This window comes from Syngnathus floridae, chromosome 14, assembly GCF_059516105.1.
Source record: "Syngnathus floridae isolate MCC-2025c chromosome 14, RoL_Sflo_1.0, whole genome shotgun sequence".
In the NCBI taxonomy this organism is placed as follows: Eukaryota; Metazoa; Chordata; class Actinopteri; order Syngnathiformes; family Syngnathidae; genus Syngnathus; species Syngnathus floridae.
Window position 1 is genome coordinate 11,669,110 of NC_142426.1, and position 18,311 is coordinate 11,687,420.

General features: G+C 43.3%; 1 protein-coding gene across 1 annotated transcript; it reads left to right on the forward strand.

Moving 5' to 3' along the window:
• Nucleotides 1–35: 35 nt before the first annotated feature.
• On the forward strand, nucleotides 36–18,005 carry artnb (artemin b). The gene is made up of 5 exons (XM_088397479.1): nucleotides 36–2,687; nucleotides 3,784–4,073; nucleotides 15,480–15,544; nucleotides 15,653–15,854; nucleotides 15,988–18,005. Exons 2-5 carry the CDS (start codon nucleotides 3,992–3,994, stop codon nucleotides 16,497–16,499), a joined length of 861 nt encoding a protein of 286 aa, XP_088253605.1. The 5' UTR covers nucleotides 36–2,687; nucleotides 3,784–3,991; the 3' UTR covers nucleotides 16,500–18,005.
• Nucleotides 18,006–18,311: the final 306 nt, after the last annotated feature.

Sequence of the window (18,311 nt, forward strand, 5' to 3'; positions counted from 1 at the left end):
TTGGGGGATTCATGTTTTTTTTTTGTAAAATTTGTAAAAGAGCCTATTTTGACAAAGAGTAGAAAGAATGAATATGTTTTCAAATGGAGGGCAGAAAAGTTAAAAGCTGTTGAAAAATCAAATCTGCTTCACTGCAGAGTGAGAATAATTTCCCACCACTGCGCTTGGAGCGAGCCATTTTTCTGTTAATGGGGTGACGGACCCCCCAAAAAAGTCACGCCTCAAAGCTCTGGTTCCTCAACAGCTTTCCCAGCTCCATGCACTGTGTGGGATCGAGAGGCGGTCGCAGCCAGAGGATATTTGCCACCTGGGATCTCCCGGCCGCCCGGCCGGCCAAGCGTGAGTCCAGCAGACGGACGTACAAATGAGCCTGCACCACTTCAGCCGGTGGGACTTTTATTCTCTGCGACAGGTTCCCCGCCCCGCCTCCTCTCAGAAGACTTGGAAGGAAGAGGCCGTGACCCTCAGGCCTGAAACTGAACTCCTTATAGAATGAGATGGAATGGAGAGGAAAAACAGAACAATTCTCGACTTGATGTTCGGTGGTCTTTAGCAGTCTGTCAGTTTACCTTTGCTACTAGGTGGAAACCTATATATCTATACATATGGTGTTTGTTACGCCCCGCTAGTAGTACATTTGCACAATTATTTTCTGTTTGTGAAAGGAGCTTTTCTTCTACTCTCTGTTAAGGTGTGGCCGCAAGAACTTCAGAACCCTGACCTCAATGCCATCCAACATCCTTGTAGAAGAAACCACTACACATTGTGAGCCTATCTCGTCCAACATCTGCCACCTCTGACTTCAAAAACGTTCATCTGGAAGAATGGACAAAAGTTCCCACTGAAAAACTTTCCAGAGGAGGAGCCGCTGGGGGTGATCGCCAGTGGCGGTTCTAGTGGGGGGCCTGGGGGCTGAATTTTGCACCATCTTTCCAGAAACTCGGAGGTATCAGGAAAAAATTAAAAAAACACATCCCAGAAGATGCCAGGAATTCTCCACTTGCAATCTTCCAAGGATTCTATCTGAGCTTTGTGACGTGTGTATTGCCCTTGTATGAGGTGACTGTACAAACATTGTCACGCTCCAAAGCCTCAAGCAACACGCAACAAGCTCATCACTCAAAGTGATGGATGATGTTGACTCACTTGTTACATGTTGTGGCCTCTGCAGCAACTGGACCGCTGCTCCATTCCTTTGAGTCTATTTTTAGCCTTGTGCTATAGCCGATAGCGCAGCGGTCCTCAACCGCTCGGCCGTGGACTTGGGTGTCATGATCAGCCACTTGGACGGTCAAATACTTTCGGAGGTGGTTACCAACTACTGCTCCAATGTGTTTTTGAAACATTTGTGTCCTGTCATTGTAGTGAGATGTCCCAAGTGCGTTCTATCTCCCAAACAAAACATCAATGGCTGCTTTCTCTCCCCTTTCACCTGCTCCTCTTGCTTTGGAAGCCATCATATTATCTGACTGCGCATTCCTGCGTGTCACCCACTTGAGCCGTGCTCATTGTCGTTGCGGCCACTTTTAGTCGAGACGCAGAACGGGGATCCTCCCTGCATTTGTCTCTGTCTTTTGCGAGGTGAGTGGGCCCTCGCTGGAGAGGTGTTTACCCAGCCTTTGTGCCTGCAGTGTTTGCCATGCAGGGAGTGCCTCGTCATTGTGTGGAAGGTGGAGAGCAGCGGTGGGTCGGCATTTACAACCTATTATAAAAGAATTAGCAATGGGACCAATCCGATTTTTGCTGTGTCCTCACAGGGCCGGCGAGCTGTCCCACAATAACGTCAGCATTTTCCCGACCCCTAGTAGGTCAGCACTAACTCCTTTATAATATCCTTTATTTACATGTCATGTCATCAGAATTCTTTCAGGTGATGCATGTGACACAAATCAGTGAGGTTAACTCCATTTTTGTGTGGTATTGATGTTTTCTGTAATTGATGGAATGATGAATTCACACCAATTTGAGCATTTAAAGTCATTTACATTGACTTTATTTGTAAGCACGTCAGGTTTATTCTTCTATTGACATCTGGTGTGAACACATCATTAGTGAAGGTTGGGCATGGAGAACTTACCCGATTTTTGCAGGTGAATCTCATCGTTGGTCTTTGTGAGCCTCACATTTCCCCCCCGTCAGTGGTTACTCGGGGGATTGTTGAGCAGACGCCCGATCTATCCTGGGTGACAATCATTCCCCATCCAGGCCTGCCTCGTTTCTCCTCTCTCCTCCCCCTGAGAAACAACAAGACACTTGAGCTATGCGTGTGCAAGGGGGGGGAGAGAAGTCACAACAGCTTGAGGAGCGACTGGCGCGCTCCAGTTTCACTCTGACAGGCGGAGCGCAGCGTCGCGCTTTTTACGCACAGCCAACACCACCGCGGGCCATTCGAGGAACACTTTGCTTCGCTTTACTTCACAGCGCGCGCTTCACTCTCACGGAACTGCAGAGGCGCTCAGCATTGGGAACATACCTGAGAGAAGCCTTTTAAATCTCCCTCAACGCATCTGGCGGCCGGATTGCTCGTGCGTAACACAACTGCGCACCGACTCTTTTTTTTTTTTTTTTTAATTAACTCCCCCAAATAGAATTTGACGAACGCTCTCTTTGAAGACGAAGAAAGTTTTGCATACGTATGTTGTGAGACTTTCTCCCCTTCCACGCTGATTGAAGGCAGGACTGAACAGGTTAGTGGGAGCTGTGAAGGAGAAAAACTGGCTTCATCACATGAAACATGCTTGTTGGATGTGAGTCAGCACCAGAAGGAAATTGAGGACAAATATTTAGTCCATGTAAAGCGTGTCTGTGTATGTGTCCTCCAGGTTGTAACTTTTATTTCCGTCAACGCAAACAAACTGCAATTACATTTAATGTAGGCTTTGCGCAGCAAGCATGCTGTGTTGTTAAGTATATTCTTCCCCCATCTGGCCTCGTATCCCAAATTATAGTGCATAACTCTTGCGATAACTGCTCTACCTTTTCCGTATTATGCTTGTTTACATCGTTATGATTTTTTTTTAGAAGATCTATGTCTCTAAATCAAAATCTATGATATGGTCGTGAGTAAACTGCATGTCACAAATAGCAATATAGGGTAATTCATGTTCTGCCGTCTCTGCCCATAGGTCATTATTCGTAATAACAACAAAGCTAATGATCTTGCAAGACTTTAGAACTGTACAGTGACCCCCCCCCCCTCCCATTTATCATAAGGATACATCCCAGACCCTTTCCGTGATAGGCGAAGACTATGAGCACTTTTAATGTAATTTAACCCATCCCGCATGCTTTGAACATATTTAAACTCATTAAAACACACTTAAGTTTGTTAATACAAACTTCTCATGATCTCATCATCAAGATACGGAAAACTATCGTATATCACTGGAAAAAAAAGGCCTGTACATTTCTCCAAATGAGAAAGCAGCTGCATATTTGTTCGTCTGAGGTGTGAACTTGACACATAGGGCAAAATGGAATTCAAAATATTTATCACCAAAATTTCCCCCCAAATCATATGATAACAAAAGTCTCATGTAATATTATAAATCTTCACGCACGGAACAGCAAGGCAAACAATTGACAGATACAGATGTCATGTTTTCAGTCAAGCGTGATATTAAAAAGCACTTGTCAAGTATTTCAGATTGATGTTAAGTATGACTGCCGCAGACTGCTAATCACAGCAAATCATTTGTTCTGAATGACACTGCTCTCCAAACAAGCTGTGATACACTTTGAAGTTTTCGTTTGGCTGTTGACACCTTCTCTGCTCTTGTCCAGGGGTGGCTGAGATTGCGCAAGGCTTTGAGTGGCGGGGGGAAGCCGAGGCAGGAGTCCAGCCGCAGAAAGAGGTCCTGGTGGGGGGGAAGAAGAGGAGGAGGAGGTGCCTCCAGCCTGTCCCCTGCACGCAGATGGATTCTTCATGTTTGCTGAAGAGGAGACAGTCAGCTCGGAGCTCCTGCACGCTGTGACCGCAAGGCGCTAAAACATGACACGGTGCCGTGGATGGAGAAGTCCATTATTGACCCGGCGGGGGGCGGGCACCCTTCTTGACCTCTGCGCGTCGTCCGGTAAGTCCCAACGTTACATGGGTGTCAGCATGTTGCCACGGTGATTGGATGACAGCCTTCCTGATGACCAGGAGCTGTTTTTCTGTTTTCTTGCCGCTGCTGAGAGCTGTCATTTGTCATCGTGTGTTTGCTGTGACAACACTGGCTCATGTTGGATGGCTTTTTCATACTGTGTTGCTTTCACCTGCCAGCTGGTTCGTTCCGCGCAGGGTGGGTCAATGTAACCTGGAGTCAACATTTACGGGGCTGAATTTAGGGTTTATTTGGAAGTCGGTGTGAAAGGTGAAGCAGAGGCGGGCGGGGGATACGGAAAGTGTTTGTGAAGTTTACACTGTTGGGACGGCTTAAGACGGACTGTGGCTGTCAAGGCGTCTTCCAGGGGAGTTCTCATTTATTGGCCGAAAGCCTGCATACTGTTCAATGAGACGTATTGCTGGTCTTTCAAACGGATTGTGCTGGTTTTAGTTAGTTCTGGGAGAACCAACTGCCAAGAAAATAAGAATAATTGAGGTCGACTTGCTGTGTATTTATTTTTTAATATATCTATTTATTTATTTATTTATTTACTTATTTATTTATCTATCTATTTCTCTATTTATTTATTTAAAAAACTGCTACAATGAAAACTTGTGTCTTTAATTTCACAACACTTAACTGGACTGTTAGACTGGTTTGAAACTCAAAGGCTTGTGGCTTGATATTAGGGATGAAAGGACTAATATGCTTTTCATTGGATAACAACAATATGATATGATAGTGTTGCTTTCTTTCTCATTTGTTGCGAACACGCATGCATACGCACGGAGCAGCGGAGTGGGGATCAGGCGCAGTTGAGGTGTCTTAATCTTGACGAGTTTTGACAGAGCAGAATTCACTGAAGTGTGGCTTCATTCTCACAAGAAACTGTTTTGATCGTGTCGGCTTCCTGAGCTGCTGGCTGTGGGCCCGACTTGACCCTTTCTTTTAATTTCAAACCTCTGGGGATGTGTTTTGTTCTCTCTGTCTCTCCCACACCTCTGTTTCCTTATGCGGAATGACATTTGTGTTTTCTGTGTCATTTGTCAAGATTTGGCCTTCAGAATGAAGGAAAAAAAAAAAAGCACCTGGCTGACTCAGTTTAGTGACTGACTCAGTGACCCACTGACTCACACTCATGTGCATGCAATGTGTCATGCCTGAGGAACACAAATGAGGCTCAGCGTCCAAACTCGTATTCGACTTGTCCTCCCCATTTTACCGTAAGTTGGGATATGTGACCCGTCTCCAGCATGCGTCCTCTAATAGGCCGTCACGTTTTACAACCGAAACCCCACAAAATCAACCGAGCGACGACTCGCTCTGACTTGTCCCGCTCGGCCGTCACGCTGGCACAGCTTTCACTTCCTGCAGTCAAAGGTCACGGGGTCGCCGGCCCCGCTGAGGGCCAGCTATAACCAGCCAGCGTGCTTCTAGGTGACGCGTCGTCTGCTTTGTTTTAACTTGCGTGAGGTTTTACGAGACTTTTGCTACATGTTGCGCTCGTTGCAATTAAAATGACAAAATGACGTAGCATTATTGCTTCTCGTTTCTTCGAAAGAGCCTTGTAAACTGTATTTGGCTTTGTTTATTACATCTCATCCGCAACACGGGAGACACGATTCGGGGACCTCAGAAATGTGTGGCGCGATGCAGCCGTAGAAGGCTTCTTTCACTTCTTTCGATTCTCACAAGAGCAACCTCTCGAGTTGCAAAATCTGGGGAACCAGACTGAAATGGAAGTCAAAGTCAATTATTTGAGCACCTTATTAAATATTATTACTTGCACTCATGGCCAAGATGTGATGTATTTCTACAGACAGGTGCGGCTAACAGAGTCCGCTGGTGGGAATTTTTGCACAGCCACTATAAATGTCTGGAATTTCCTTGAGTTTTGCATGTAAGATTTATACCAGCAGTGGTCGTTTGAGTTTCAGAAATTGCAAGAGCCTCTTGCAAACTTGCCAACATTTCCTGTCAGCCAGTTACTCAAATAACTCCTAACACATCCATTTTGCTCTACCGCTTGGCCTCATTAAGATGGCTGATGACTTGTCGCCAGTTCCAGCTGACTTTGGGCAAGAGTTGCAGTCTAATATTCTGTTACTGGACTTAATCTAGTCGGGCTCGCTGCTGCTGTGCGGTAATAAATGATTTAATTTCATTCCTTTATTTATGCCAGTGACGTATAGTGTCAGACGCAACGGTCTTCCGCAAGATGGCTTTTTGTTTGGTGGTGTCCCGTGGTATTTTTGGAATGTGAAATAAAAGCCAAGACGGGAGCGCTGGGTTAGAGCGTGATCATTTTGACTTATGTGGTTGGTTCACAATGTTTGGCTTCCACTTTTGATGCCATGCTGGAGACACCCAGTGTTGCCATTTTGAAAAAGTTACTGTTGACTAGTAAGTAAAAATCCCAACAGTTTTGAGGTTCAAACCTTGGTGAGAAATCGGGGAAAAAAACCGGAACCCCGCCAAATTTTAAAAATGTAGTCCTCCAACATTGACAAACTTCAGAAGCGCACTTTGCTAATAACCTTGATGAAATCAAATATACATCAATTAAAATGATGGACGGTCTTTGGGGCTATAATGAGATAGCTGCATGCTCAGTACGCTGAGAGAGATTGATTACGCAACGCGGAGTGCCACAGGGCAACTTCAATCTGGAAATGCTTAAAGTTCGCAGCCCGCCACAATGATGACTTCAGGGCAAATTGAAGGAGGCATGATCTGACAAAAAGGAATTTCAATTTTTTCAATGGATTCATTGCTTCCCAAGCTGCTGCTGTTGTTGTTGTTGTTCGGAGAGCTCGCCTTTTGTCGCACGAGACAATCTAGACTAAGAATGCAGACGAAAATGATTCCCCTTTTCCCAAGCTCTGATCTGGGGTTGTTTAGTTGTTGTGGACCACTTTGACTTCTTCAAGTTCAAACAGCTTCAATAATTTCAAGCAAGGCGGCAGTTAATCTTTTTGGAACATGAAATGAACTTCTGTCTTTATCGTAAGATCTCCTCCCTTCCAACCGTTCCTGAAAATAGTGAAGAATGTTAACTCAAGTGTTTTTTTTTTTTTTTATGCATACAATAAGCTGAATTCTGGTGAAATTAGCTGGACTCGTTCATTAATCATAGCGTTTGCGGGCCGCTTTGAACCATCAGGCCAGGTCATTAGAGCCAGCCCGTCTGGGGCGCGAGCGGGCGACGCGGAAACACTTTGGAAACTTCTGGTTCGCCCAGACACAAGACACACTCATAATGATCACAGTGTGTGTGTGTGTGTGTGTGTGTGTATGCTTGCATGTGTGTTACTTTTCTCAATGTGGGTTTCGTTTAGAGAAATAACCAGAGCACAAAAAGGACAAAGGGACTCGGCAGTATTTTTTGGACAATAAGTTGCTACTTTTTGTACAAGCTTTGAACCCTGCGCCTTATAGTCCAGTGCGGCTTATCATTGGGTTTTTCATGATTTTTATCATATTGTATGATTCGTGCATGTTCTCTTATATATGGAAATTAAACATGAACACACCTGCGGTTTTAGTCCAGCGTGGCTTATATATGAACAAAAAGTTTTTTTTCTCGAATCTTAGCTGGTGTGATTTATAATCGGGTGCGTTTTATAATCCAGGTAGCTCTTCGAAAAACATACAACACATGCTTTCATGTTCCATATATTAGGGGGGTGCATAGACAACCTGATACGTATCTCGATATACAGTATATTTTAAAAGGGAACGTTATTTAATGAATTTTCTTTTAAGACGCTCGCTTGATATTTGCAGATTTTTGGTGGGTCTGAGATGCATACACTGCAAAAACGTTTTTTTTTTTCTGTTATAAGGATGTAAACTCATAAGACCAAGTGATGCCGTCTGAGTTGCAAGTGTGTTTTCTGTCTTTTCTCTCCTTCTTGGCCTGGTCTTGATGCCTTTAAAGCACCCCCCCTCTTCACGAGCACCGGAAAGAGGAAATCTTTCTCTCTGATCATCTCTCCCACACGTCCACAATGTGTTCCCATTTAAGGTGAGGATCAGCCAAGCGCACTCTGTGTGGCTTCCTTTTAAAAGCAACTCAATCAGGCAGGAATTCAGGTTATTGGGGTCAGGGACGGCGAAGCTGCTCCTTGAGACACGGAGAAGACAATGTCAAAGAGACACGTTTGTCATGTCGGGAGGACGTTTTCACCTCATGGGAAAACGCATCCCGTCTATTTTATCTCATGCGTCGCACAACCGATCCAAGTCTGCATGTGTTAAAAGACGAATGATTTTTTTCCCCTCTTCAACAAACTCGAATTTTCTGTACCATAGCGCAGATGTTGAAAAAAACAAAACAAGCCAAAGTAAGAAATCTAAACTGTTTTCAATTGTAGAATCTAAAATGAAAAAGTCATCATTAAACAATTGTCAAGTACAGACACCTGAAAAATCTTCCAAAGTATTTGTATCCAACTACTTCCCACCGCTGATAATTAGCGCTAACGGCATACTAGCGTAACTTTCCAGTGACCCTGCAAGCTTAATCTTGTAGAAGCGGTTGCCATGTAGGAAGTTTCAGCTGATGTGGAAAATCCTACAGCAGTCATTAGAATTCCTTCGTGTGCGAAGAGCTCTCCTCACTTGGCGCTTTTTTCTACCACTTCAACTTTCATTCCTTTCACTTTAACTTTAACTTTGTTGCCAATTACAAGTGTGACTGATAAGGCAGCAATCACTGCTTTCAAACAAAAAGTCGTCGGAACTTTTATACGTCATGCAGGATTTCTCAATAGTTAATTCATGTTGATAATTGATTTTAATCCAAATAAATGTAAACATAGCCCACTGACGCTGAGGGGGTTAACACTCCAATGATTGGATCGAGACTAAAAAAAAAAAGAAAATCCTTTCCTCCTGCTATAAACTACCGCAACTGCAATAAATGTTCAGGTTTTGAGAGATGCCTGGCAGCAGTGGATGCTACATACCAGCAATGATGACAGGGCGCAGCATGGAATGTATGGTGAAAAAAAATAGACTGCAGCTTATGCATAAAAGGGAGCCCGAAACAAAAAGAGACAATACAGTGACAAAATGAAATTTTTTTTTTTTGTTTAGAGATGACAGATAATCAAACATTAGCCACAAAGCAAGAGCAAAGAATTCAGAGGCTACTCAAGAAGATACAAATCAGGCTGGGGGGGGATTTACAAAAAACTACTGAGTTGAGTCTTTGAAATGATCTCAGTTTTATGGACTGATGAGACAAAGATTAACCTTCACCAAAGTGATGAAAAGCTTTGAGAGGGAAAGTATGTGCACAAGCTCATGTGTGATATTCAGTGGAGGTGATTGCTTCTTCTGGGACCGATTCATTAATCTTCATTCATGTGACACGGGATGGCAGCAGCTAGAGAGCTGCAAAAAACGTCTTGTCTGATCATTTAATAACCAAACTGATTTGGAAATCTTTCATCATGCGTTAAGATAATGGACCAAAACAAACAAGCGTGTAGTTCAAGCGCGGCAAAAATTGGAAGGTAAATCCCAGTTATCATAACATCAATATTTTTTTTCCGCAAAAAGTCATCGTTTGCAGCTCCAGCTTCCAAAGCGTTATACTCCTCATTCATCGCCACAAACGAACCATTAGCCATTCTGCTCTCTGGAGCGCGTTGGTGGGGAGGGAGGGAAGGCGGCAGGAAACCACTAATCACTCACTCAGGTTCCTCATCAGGCACCCAATATGTTTTCCCTAATTGGGACTTCTAATTAAGTCCAGGTTGTATTGTCGGACTTGAAGCCAAGCTGCGAATGTGTTCTGGTTCTCCTAAATCTGCCACTCGTTAACTACAAGTATTCATAAGCCAGTAATCACGTAGATAATCACCACAGTGTGACATAAAATGCATCTTAAAACGCTGCAATAAATATTTTGATGACTCCACAGAGAATTATGAGTCCTTCCTCAGCTCTGCAGAGTGTTTACCACTCTTAGTGTTTTCGTTTTACGGCATGCGATTTCAGGCGGCCATTTTTAAAATCTGCTGTTCGCAAGCTCTGCTAAGTGAGCCAGATGTTTTCCCAGAGTTGAAAAACAGAATTATAAAAGGCGAGTAAGTCCAGCAGGTGGTCAGAAACAACTCAAAATAAATCCCTGGATGCATGAATGAGCAGCTGACGTTAGCCATGTCACCCAACTGCTCCCAAGCACGACAATAAATCTTTCCGTACAGCTTTCTGTACCAGACCTCCACCGAGGCCGAGAAACAATACAGTGCGACTACGAGGTCAAACGCAATCCGCTGTGGGATGCTGGTCAACATTCTTACGATGACGAATGACAAAGACAAAATGAAAACGTTTCCTAATCGTTTTTTTTTTTTTTTTTTTTAACCAAGGCATGTATTTTACATGAGAAAAATCTCACAAAAAGCATTTTTACACTTTGATGCACTTAGAACAGCTAAACAACTGTCTAAAGAAACGGATTAAGGCCGCGTCCATTCATTTCAATGGGGTGAGATGCTTTGCCGTAGTATTTTGAGGTACCATTGAACCTGGGAAAAAAAATCATTCTTACTGCATGTGCTTGGCTGCAGTAATTATATGTGAATATAGTCTGACTGCAAGACTTTTCGAATTTGCAAAGATATTGGAATCGAACGCCATCAGATTCACTTAGGAGCCACTTGCAGCCTCGATGGCTTGTGACACATTATTCCTCGCATCTCACCAACTCAGCACGCTTTCCCTCCACATATGTTATACCCCCCCTGCACCTCTCCAGAAGAATGAGATGTTGTTAGTGGCTTAATAAAATCTCCAGGTGGGAGAAGTGCAGAGTGGGGAGTGGGACCTGGGGGTTCACACAGAAAGATAGCCCTCCACTCCTCACCATCCTCCTCCAGGCTTGCTGGTGTCCACACCTCTGATTACCTTGAGCCCCCCTGCCCCGGTGTGTGAGAGAAATTGGCAGAGACACAATGTGGGTGTTTTTTTTTTTTGAGTGGGCTGCACATGTCCTTTTCTGCATGGGACCCACTATCTGTTTCTCATTTGAGCACAGCCCTTTGTGCTTTTCAAGCAGTGACAGAACTGTGAGTGGAAAGTGGCACTAACGAGCAATTACATCCCGTCTGCCCGCTCGGGATTATGGGATTACCGTCTGACCGGCCTTCAGTCTGCACTCGCAATTTGACATTCCCTTTGCTCCCCCGATTTAATTTAACCCTCCTCTCATTCAGAGCTTCAATTAGCTTTTTTTCCCCATTCCCGCTACCCCTGGACAATAAGCTATTCTCTCGTTTTAATTCTCCTTATCATACGATTACCCCCAACGAAATTATCTTTTTTTTCTCTCCCAATATTGAACTTTACATAGTTGAAGAATAAATTTAATATGGAATTTACAGCACTGGCAAAAAATCTAAGGATGTTAATGACTTTTTTTTTAACAGGATTATGAAGAAAAAAAAGTAATATATAGACCAGGCGAGGAAAAAAAAGATTCTCTAGTTTTAATTCTCCTTATCATACAATTACCTGCTAACACAATTACAGCGTTATCTTTTTTTTCCTACAGACAGTAAAAGTGTGACCATTTTGTCGACTGAAAATGAAGTGAATATGTAATGTATTGTACCATGAAAATTTAAGGCCAACTCTTGCTTTGTTGTTTAGTCCCTATTAAGTGGGCTTGTAAATTTGTTATTTGGTAACTGCCAAATTTGAATGATGACAAAAATCACCTGCAGAAATGTTCACCACGTTCCCCAAATATCAGGAAAACTGAAATGGTAAATAACCGCTGATAATATAGCTGACCAATTCTATCAATGCGCAAAAGGTATTCTTTCTCCATCCTTCATTCTTCATTGGATTCAACCTCTTCAAATCAAAACAATTTCTCCACATTTGACAGGTTGAGATGTTTTGATTTTCGTGCTGACCTCACAAATTGTGTGTGGATTTTTGTTGAGGCTGTAACCCCGTCAGTTCAACGGGCGCTTGTGAAAAAAAAATCGATAGTGATTCAGTCAATTTGAAACATCGTGAAAGAGGAGTGAAGTATGTTTTTTTCAAGAATAAACATTTATAAAACATTTATAACCACTGGTTAAATCAACTGATCTAGATAATAATTCATAAATATTGAAATAAATAAGGAGGCACTTGGCATAGCATCATGATCGGATCTAAATGGAAAAAAACAACAACAATGCAGCTATTCTACAGTGTTGCAAAGCTGTTGAGCATATTTTTAGGGACCCCCCTTGCCACGGATGGTTGGGTGTCTGGTAGTGATCAGGCAGCTCTCCCGGTGTTCTGCCTCTCCCACATCTCCTCTTACACTGCAGGTGTGTTTTATTGAGCCAGCAGTGATTTACTGTACTGTTGCAATCAGGCACCGTGTTAGTGACAGGTTAACCCTGGAGGTCATTTTGCGTTCGTGTACGCTGCAGACAGCGTTATTTTGGCCCTAATAAAGGGTCATTATGAGAGAAGGTCGGTGAAACAAGAGAGATGCTGGTGCTGTTTTTTTTTTTTTTTTAAACAAGGTGAGAGGTTTCTAGAGAGTGTCGGCAAGCGGCCAGCTCCAAACCTGTAACAGTATACAGTAGGCACCCACATCCTTAATCACAAGCACATTCTCTCATTCATTCCAAATCCAGCTGGTAGAAATTGCATTAATGATTATGACAAGCCAATGATTTAAGGGGTCACATTTTAATCTTCTTGACTTGTTGATCATCAAACATTTGAGAGTGTACACACAAATGGAAGTGGAATGGCCTTCATAGTGTACATAAAATGAAAGGGAATGTTTTTCAGATGATTTACATGCTGCTTCAAATTTATGTTGATGTTAATGTTGATGTTAAATGTTAATAGGGAGAATTTAAGAGAACTAGACAATCAGTTTCAATAGTTGGACTCCCATCATAGGAATTCCGTAGCATGCGTTCCAAAGAAAAACATGGCTCAATATGATATATACACGATGTTATGCATTCTGAGCTATGATTTTTTTCAATGTTTATTGGCTGCAATATAAAAAATGACCAATTACGTGTTCCTGTGTAAAAAGTCTGATTTTAAAACCATACTTCAACATGATGGATGGATGGATGGATGGATGGATGGATGGATGGATGGATGGATGGATGGATGGATGGATGGATGGATGGATGGATGGATGGATGGATGGATGGATGGATGGATGGATGGATGGATGGATGGATGGATGGATGGATGGATGGATGGATGGATGGATGGATGGATGGATGGATGGATGGATGGATGGATGGATGGATGGATGGATGGATATTGAGCTGCAATCGTTCGAGTTTAATCTGGATATCAAGGATAATGAGTAATCGCTCAAGCGGTTTTCCATCCTCTCTCCTCAACGCATCCCTGGAAGGGCTGCAGGCGTTGGGCTGTAAACAGCTCCGGAGTGCCAGGGAGAAATGAACCAGCAGACGGGCCCCCATCTAAAGGAGGCTAAGCACTCCCAGCTGCGGTATTAGCAACTCTGAATGGGACTCGACCCGAATATGAAGGTCTGCTCGCTAGTGACCCCTCACATCCATCCCGTCTTTTAACCCTTTTAATACTATTCGGGCCCAATTTGACCCCGTTGTGACATTTGACAGCAATAAAAATACCATAAATTTTTTCACCCTGAAATTTGATGACTTGTTCTAAAGTGACCCAAAATACATCAAAATGTAAAAAAATTTCAAACGCCATTCTGAGAAGAATCCAAATTGTTCACGGGGGAGTTCAAAAGAGTCCGGAGAACTGTCTATGTTCCCACCACATTTGCAGAAACATACACCTGTTGGGCTTTGAAGGGTCACAGGGGGACTCAAGAGACTGTAAAAGAGTCCGAGTCATCTATATGTTTATTTTTATAGGGCAGTGGGGATTGTGTCCACGGGGGAATTTGAAACTGTCCCAAGAACTGGTTTTGTTCCCACCATATTTGTACAGGTTCCCACAGAAACGTGCACCTGTTAGTCTTTGAAGTGTCGCAGGGGGGATTTTGAAACAGTGAAACAGCAAAAGAACAGTGCAGGAACAGGAGTCATATAGAGGTCAGAAGGTACCTTGACTGAAGAAAGTACCTGCCATGTAGAAAGAGATCGCGACAGAGTTTATAGTTTAGCCTTTCCCATCGTTCCCCATCCTGCTATGTAAAATAGAAAAATATAATATAGAATAGTACGGAACAGTGATTCTTCAAGCGTAGAAGGTGCTCCCTCTAGTGGTTTGAGAAAGAATCACTCAATTAAAGCTTCAAAATGGGCTAAACGTTTTTTGAATCCAGTACAGTGCATTTGTTATTTTAGTTGTATTTATCTTTTAAGTGCAATGAATACAAACTTTTTGTTTTTAAACCGAGTGTAAAAAAGTTTGAGAATTACAATTCATGGGAGTATGAGGATGAGGATAGCAATGTTAAGAGCAAGGAGTCTGCATAGTTTGGTTTTAGGTTGCAGCCGTGGTGTGTTCGCTGTCTATATGAATTATAACCGCCATGTTCCTCCCTGTCTTTTTTTTTTGTCCTTGAACCAAACCTTCCTTGTTGTTGCGATGATGAAAACCAAAGACTCGGAAATAAATACTACTGGTACACATGATGTCAGTGAATGTGGCAAAGACGATGAATACCCAGGATATTTTATTCTTGTCATGGTGCAGGTCCCATTTCAACCGCCATGTTTAGGGCTCTGTACAATTGCACTAAAAAGAGTTGTGAATGACTTGTCAACCTCTGACCTTGACCTTAACACCAATAGTGTCATGCACAAGACAGATGAACGAGGTGGACCTCCCCCGACACTTGATGCGCTGACCTCCTCTGACATTTTGGGAGAGAAGGGGGCAACAAAGGAACCCGGTGACCCCATGTTACGGGCCGGGTGGCGGGCTGGATCCTCCGCGCCGCACGTACTATATATAAACATCTGCATCCGTGACACCTCTTATCACCTGTCCTGCATGTCTGGGGCTTTTTGGGCCGGGACCTCCATGAAGCAGTGTCGGCTCGGGAATAACTTGTGAAGAATGCTTTTGACAAGTATATCGCAGATGTTGCCTTTTGTTTGCGTGGATGTATGAAGCGACAAGCCAACACTAGCTGGAAGCAAACACTGGTTCTTTAAGGAGGAACAAAGACGATGTTCTCGGGCAGGGAGGACGTGGTTTATTTGACACGTCGCCTTTTTCAGGGAGGTTGTTTTGTATCTTTTTTTTTTTTACAATATCAGAAGCATTGTGTAAAATCATCTTATCGCCCGCATGTTGTGCTTTGAGTTTATGTTACTGTTTTCAAAGGAGCAGGAAAGTTGACAGAGTGAAGCCTTGTTCTCACATTCCGCTTTTTCTTATTGCATCCAGGTGGGACTCGATGGAGGAATCGGAGGAAGGAGAGACCAGATACGACCTCTGTGATGTTGGCGGAGGTGAGTCGGCTATGGACGCCATTGCTTAAGCCAAGACTAAGGCTGAGTGATGACAGAAAAAATGGGAGAGCTCCTTTCACGAGTCTTCTGTCTCTCGCACTCCTGTAGGTGCTGCTGTGGGTGCTCCTGTTTCTGTTACCTCTGGTCGATGGCGCTCGCGTTAAAGCCGATGCCGGCGTAGACTCGGGTCACATGGCGAGCCTGCTGGGTGACCAGGAGGAGCGACAACTTCCCGTCCTGCCAGAGGTGATGGAGGACGAGGAGCAGGAAGTCGATAACTACCCGTACTCTCCTTGGCATCTTCTCTACGGTAATACAAAAATGGCAACCAAACAGCTAAATCGGCAACACTGGCTGTGCTTTTTGTAAACTACTTGTTTGTGACTGAATATTGAATTTATGAAACACACATCTTGTTCAAGCTATACTTTTGTCCTTTTCAGAGCCTTCTGTTGTCGATGAAGCGGACGACCATCCAAGCGCTCGCTGGGTTGGCCGCACAGCGCGTTCCTCGGACCCCTCCGACCCTCAACCGAAAGGCTCGCCTAAGAAAAAGAAGAAGAGGAAGAAGAAAGAGAAGGACGACGTTGAGGACGCGGGGAATGGGGACGGAAAAGGCCGAGGTAAACACAAGAAGCCCAAGCAAAGCAGCAGGGACTGCCACGTGGAGAAGCGAGAGATGAAAGTCCGTGATCTGGGACTGGGCTTCGACTCGGACGAGATTGTCCTCTTCAAGTTTTGCGTGGGCACCTGCCAGTCTTCCAGGACTAACTACGACCTGGCGCTGAAAACCTTGCTGCAGAACAACTCGCTCCCACGACGCACCGCGCGCAAAGTCAGCAACCACCCTTGCTGCCGGCCCGAGCGCTACGAGCCCGTGTCCTTCATGGACGCGCAGACTACGTGGAGGACCATCCAGTCCTTATCTGCCGCCAGCTGCATTTGTATGGGCTGAAGTGACTGAACGCATGGGAGGAGCTTAAAAAATACACCAAAGACTGATAAAACAGGAAGTGATGGAAGCCACTTCCTGTTTGTTTTTGCCTGTCATGGAGGACAAGGTCTGGGTGTGGCACATTACTAGGTCAGTGTTTCCCAACCTTTATTGAGCCAAGGCACTTTTTTAAAAATAAAATGTCACAAAAAGTAGATACATAATAATTCTACCTTCTGCCATCAGAGCCTGTCACTATATGTTGCGGGCATAAATAGATGACCAAAGATATGAATGAAAAATTAAAAATTGGATTGTTTTCCACGGCACTCGCAGAACACTGGTTGGGAATCACTGGACTAGGGGGCAAAGGTCACTAACAGAGCCAAGGTGGAGGCTTCAGAAAGCAGCTTGAGCTTTTCTTCAATCTTCTTGTCAGCCAGGTAAAGGTCCATGTACAAGTGCACTAGTTCTATAAACATTTTAACAACAAAAATCATCATTTGCTTATGTGAAAATTAGCTTCCCTACATTTTCAGCAACGAAATCAGAGTTAAAAGAACTAATTGTCCCAGTTTCAAGTCATAAGTAATGTTTTTGAGCAAATTGTTTTGTTATGCTAACTAAAATTGTTGCGTAAAATGATAATATTTCATACATTTTAAAGTTGTCCCAACTTAAATTACTGATTTAGACCCCCCAAAAATTTGATGTTTTACATTGCACTCGTGCGCAGATTTCTTTTTTTTTTTTTTAACCACTGAGTACAAAGAGCATTCTAGTACATGGACCTAAAACTCAAATAAATGCTCCAAATACTTTCCCCAGGAAGGCCATGACCAAGCCAGAATATGGATTTCATGTTACGAACCAACACTTTTCCTCTAGCCACGTATTTTGCAGACTCACAGGATGGACATTGTGAACGTGACTGCTTTGGTTTTGAACATACGTGATTCCCAAAAGTCTGAGACTCAAGCGACAGTTCGAGCACCGACCGAGTGTTTATCTTAAAAAAAAAAACAAGGCGACAGACGGAGGTGAAATGTTCAATATTTACTACTCACAGAGATGTCAGCTCTTCCCAGAAGTTCAATAACAAGTAAATGGGTTCAACGTTCAAGTGAGCTCAGCCGAATGGATGCCATGCATCTTCACGTATTACTGTATAAAAGTAAAATATATTTATTTCTGATAAATTATTTATTTATTATAGCCTCGTATGAGAGCTGTTTTATTCCACTCTGTATTGAAGATGTATCTATTTATTGCCAAAAGTCAGATTTCATATTATCACTGCTCCCCTATTTCACAATGTACATAGTACTTCATAAAGGTGCTGTATCTCTTTTCAGAGTAGTCCAACTCCTCATAAAAGACGTCAGACCTTGTAGCTGATGCAAGCAAGGGCTCACCTCTGGATTTGTTTTTGTGAAAACAACAGCTTGATAAAAACTTCACCACAAACGGACGTCCAGTGGAATGACATTGTGTGCATAATAAATACCCTTGCATAAAAGTACCTCACATACTTGAGCCTGATGATTGTTTGACCTCAACAGTCTGTGGGTCATTGGATATTTCCTTTGGAAGCAGATATTAAAAATAAAAAAACGACTGGTTATTTGATTTTTTTTTTTAAATAAATACACCAAAATTGAAATACAGCTTGATTTTCTAGTTTGTGGCTTGAAGGAGAAAGGAAAAATCGAACAAATGTTTGATTTTTGTTTTTTATTTCTCCAACAAAAACAGAATATAGCACGTTTGGGGGTGGGTAACTAACATTTACTCGTGCTGAAAAGGGCCAGACGGCCGCCATCTTGCAGCACC

Bases quoted from the DNA above. Each gene is read 5' to 3' on its own strand.
- artnb (XM_088397479.1), top strand. From the start codon at position 3,992: ATGACACGGTGCCGTGGATGGAGAAGTCCATTATTGACCCGGCGGGGG. The intron at 15,545-15,652 runs GTGAGTCGGCTA...GCACTCCTGTAG, and splicing joins CCTCTGTGATGTTGGCGGAG to GTGCTGCTGTGGGTGCTCCT. The intron at 15,855-15,987 runs GTAATACAAAAA...TGTCCTTTTCAG, and splicing joins TCCTTGGCATCTTCTCTACG to AGCCTTCTGTTGTCGATGAA.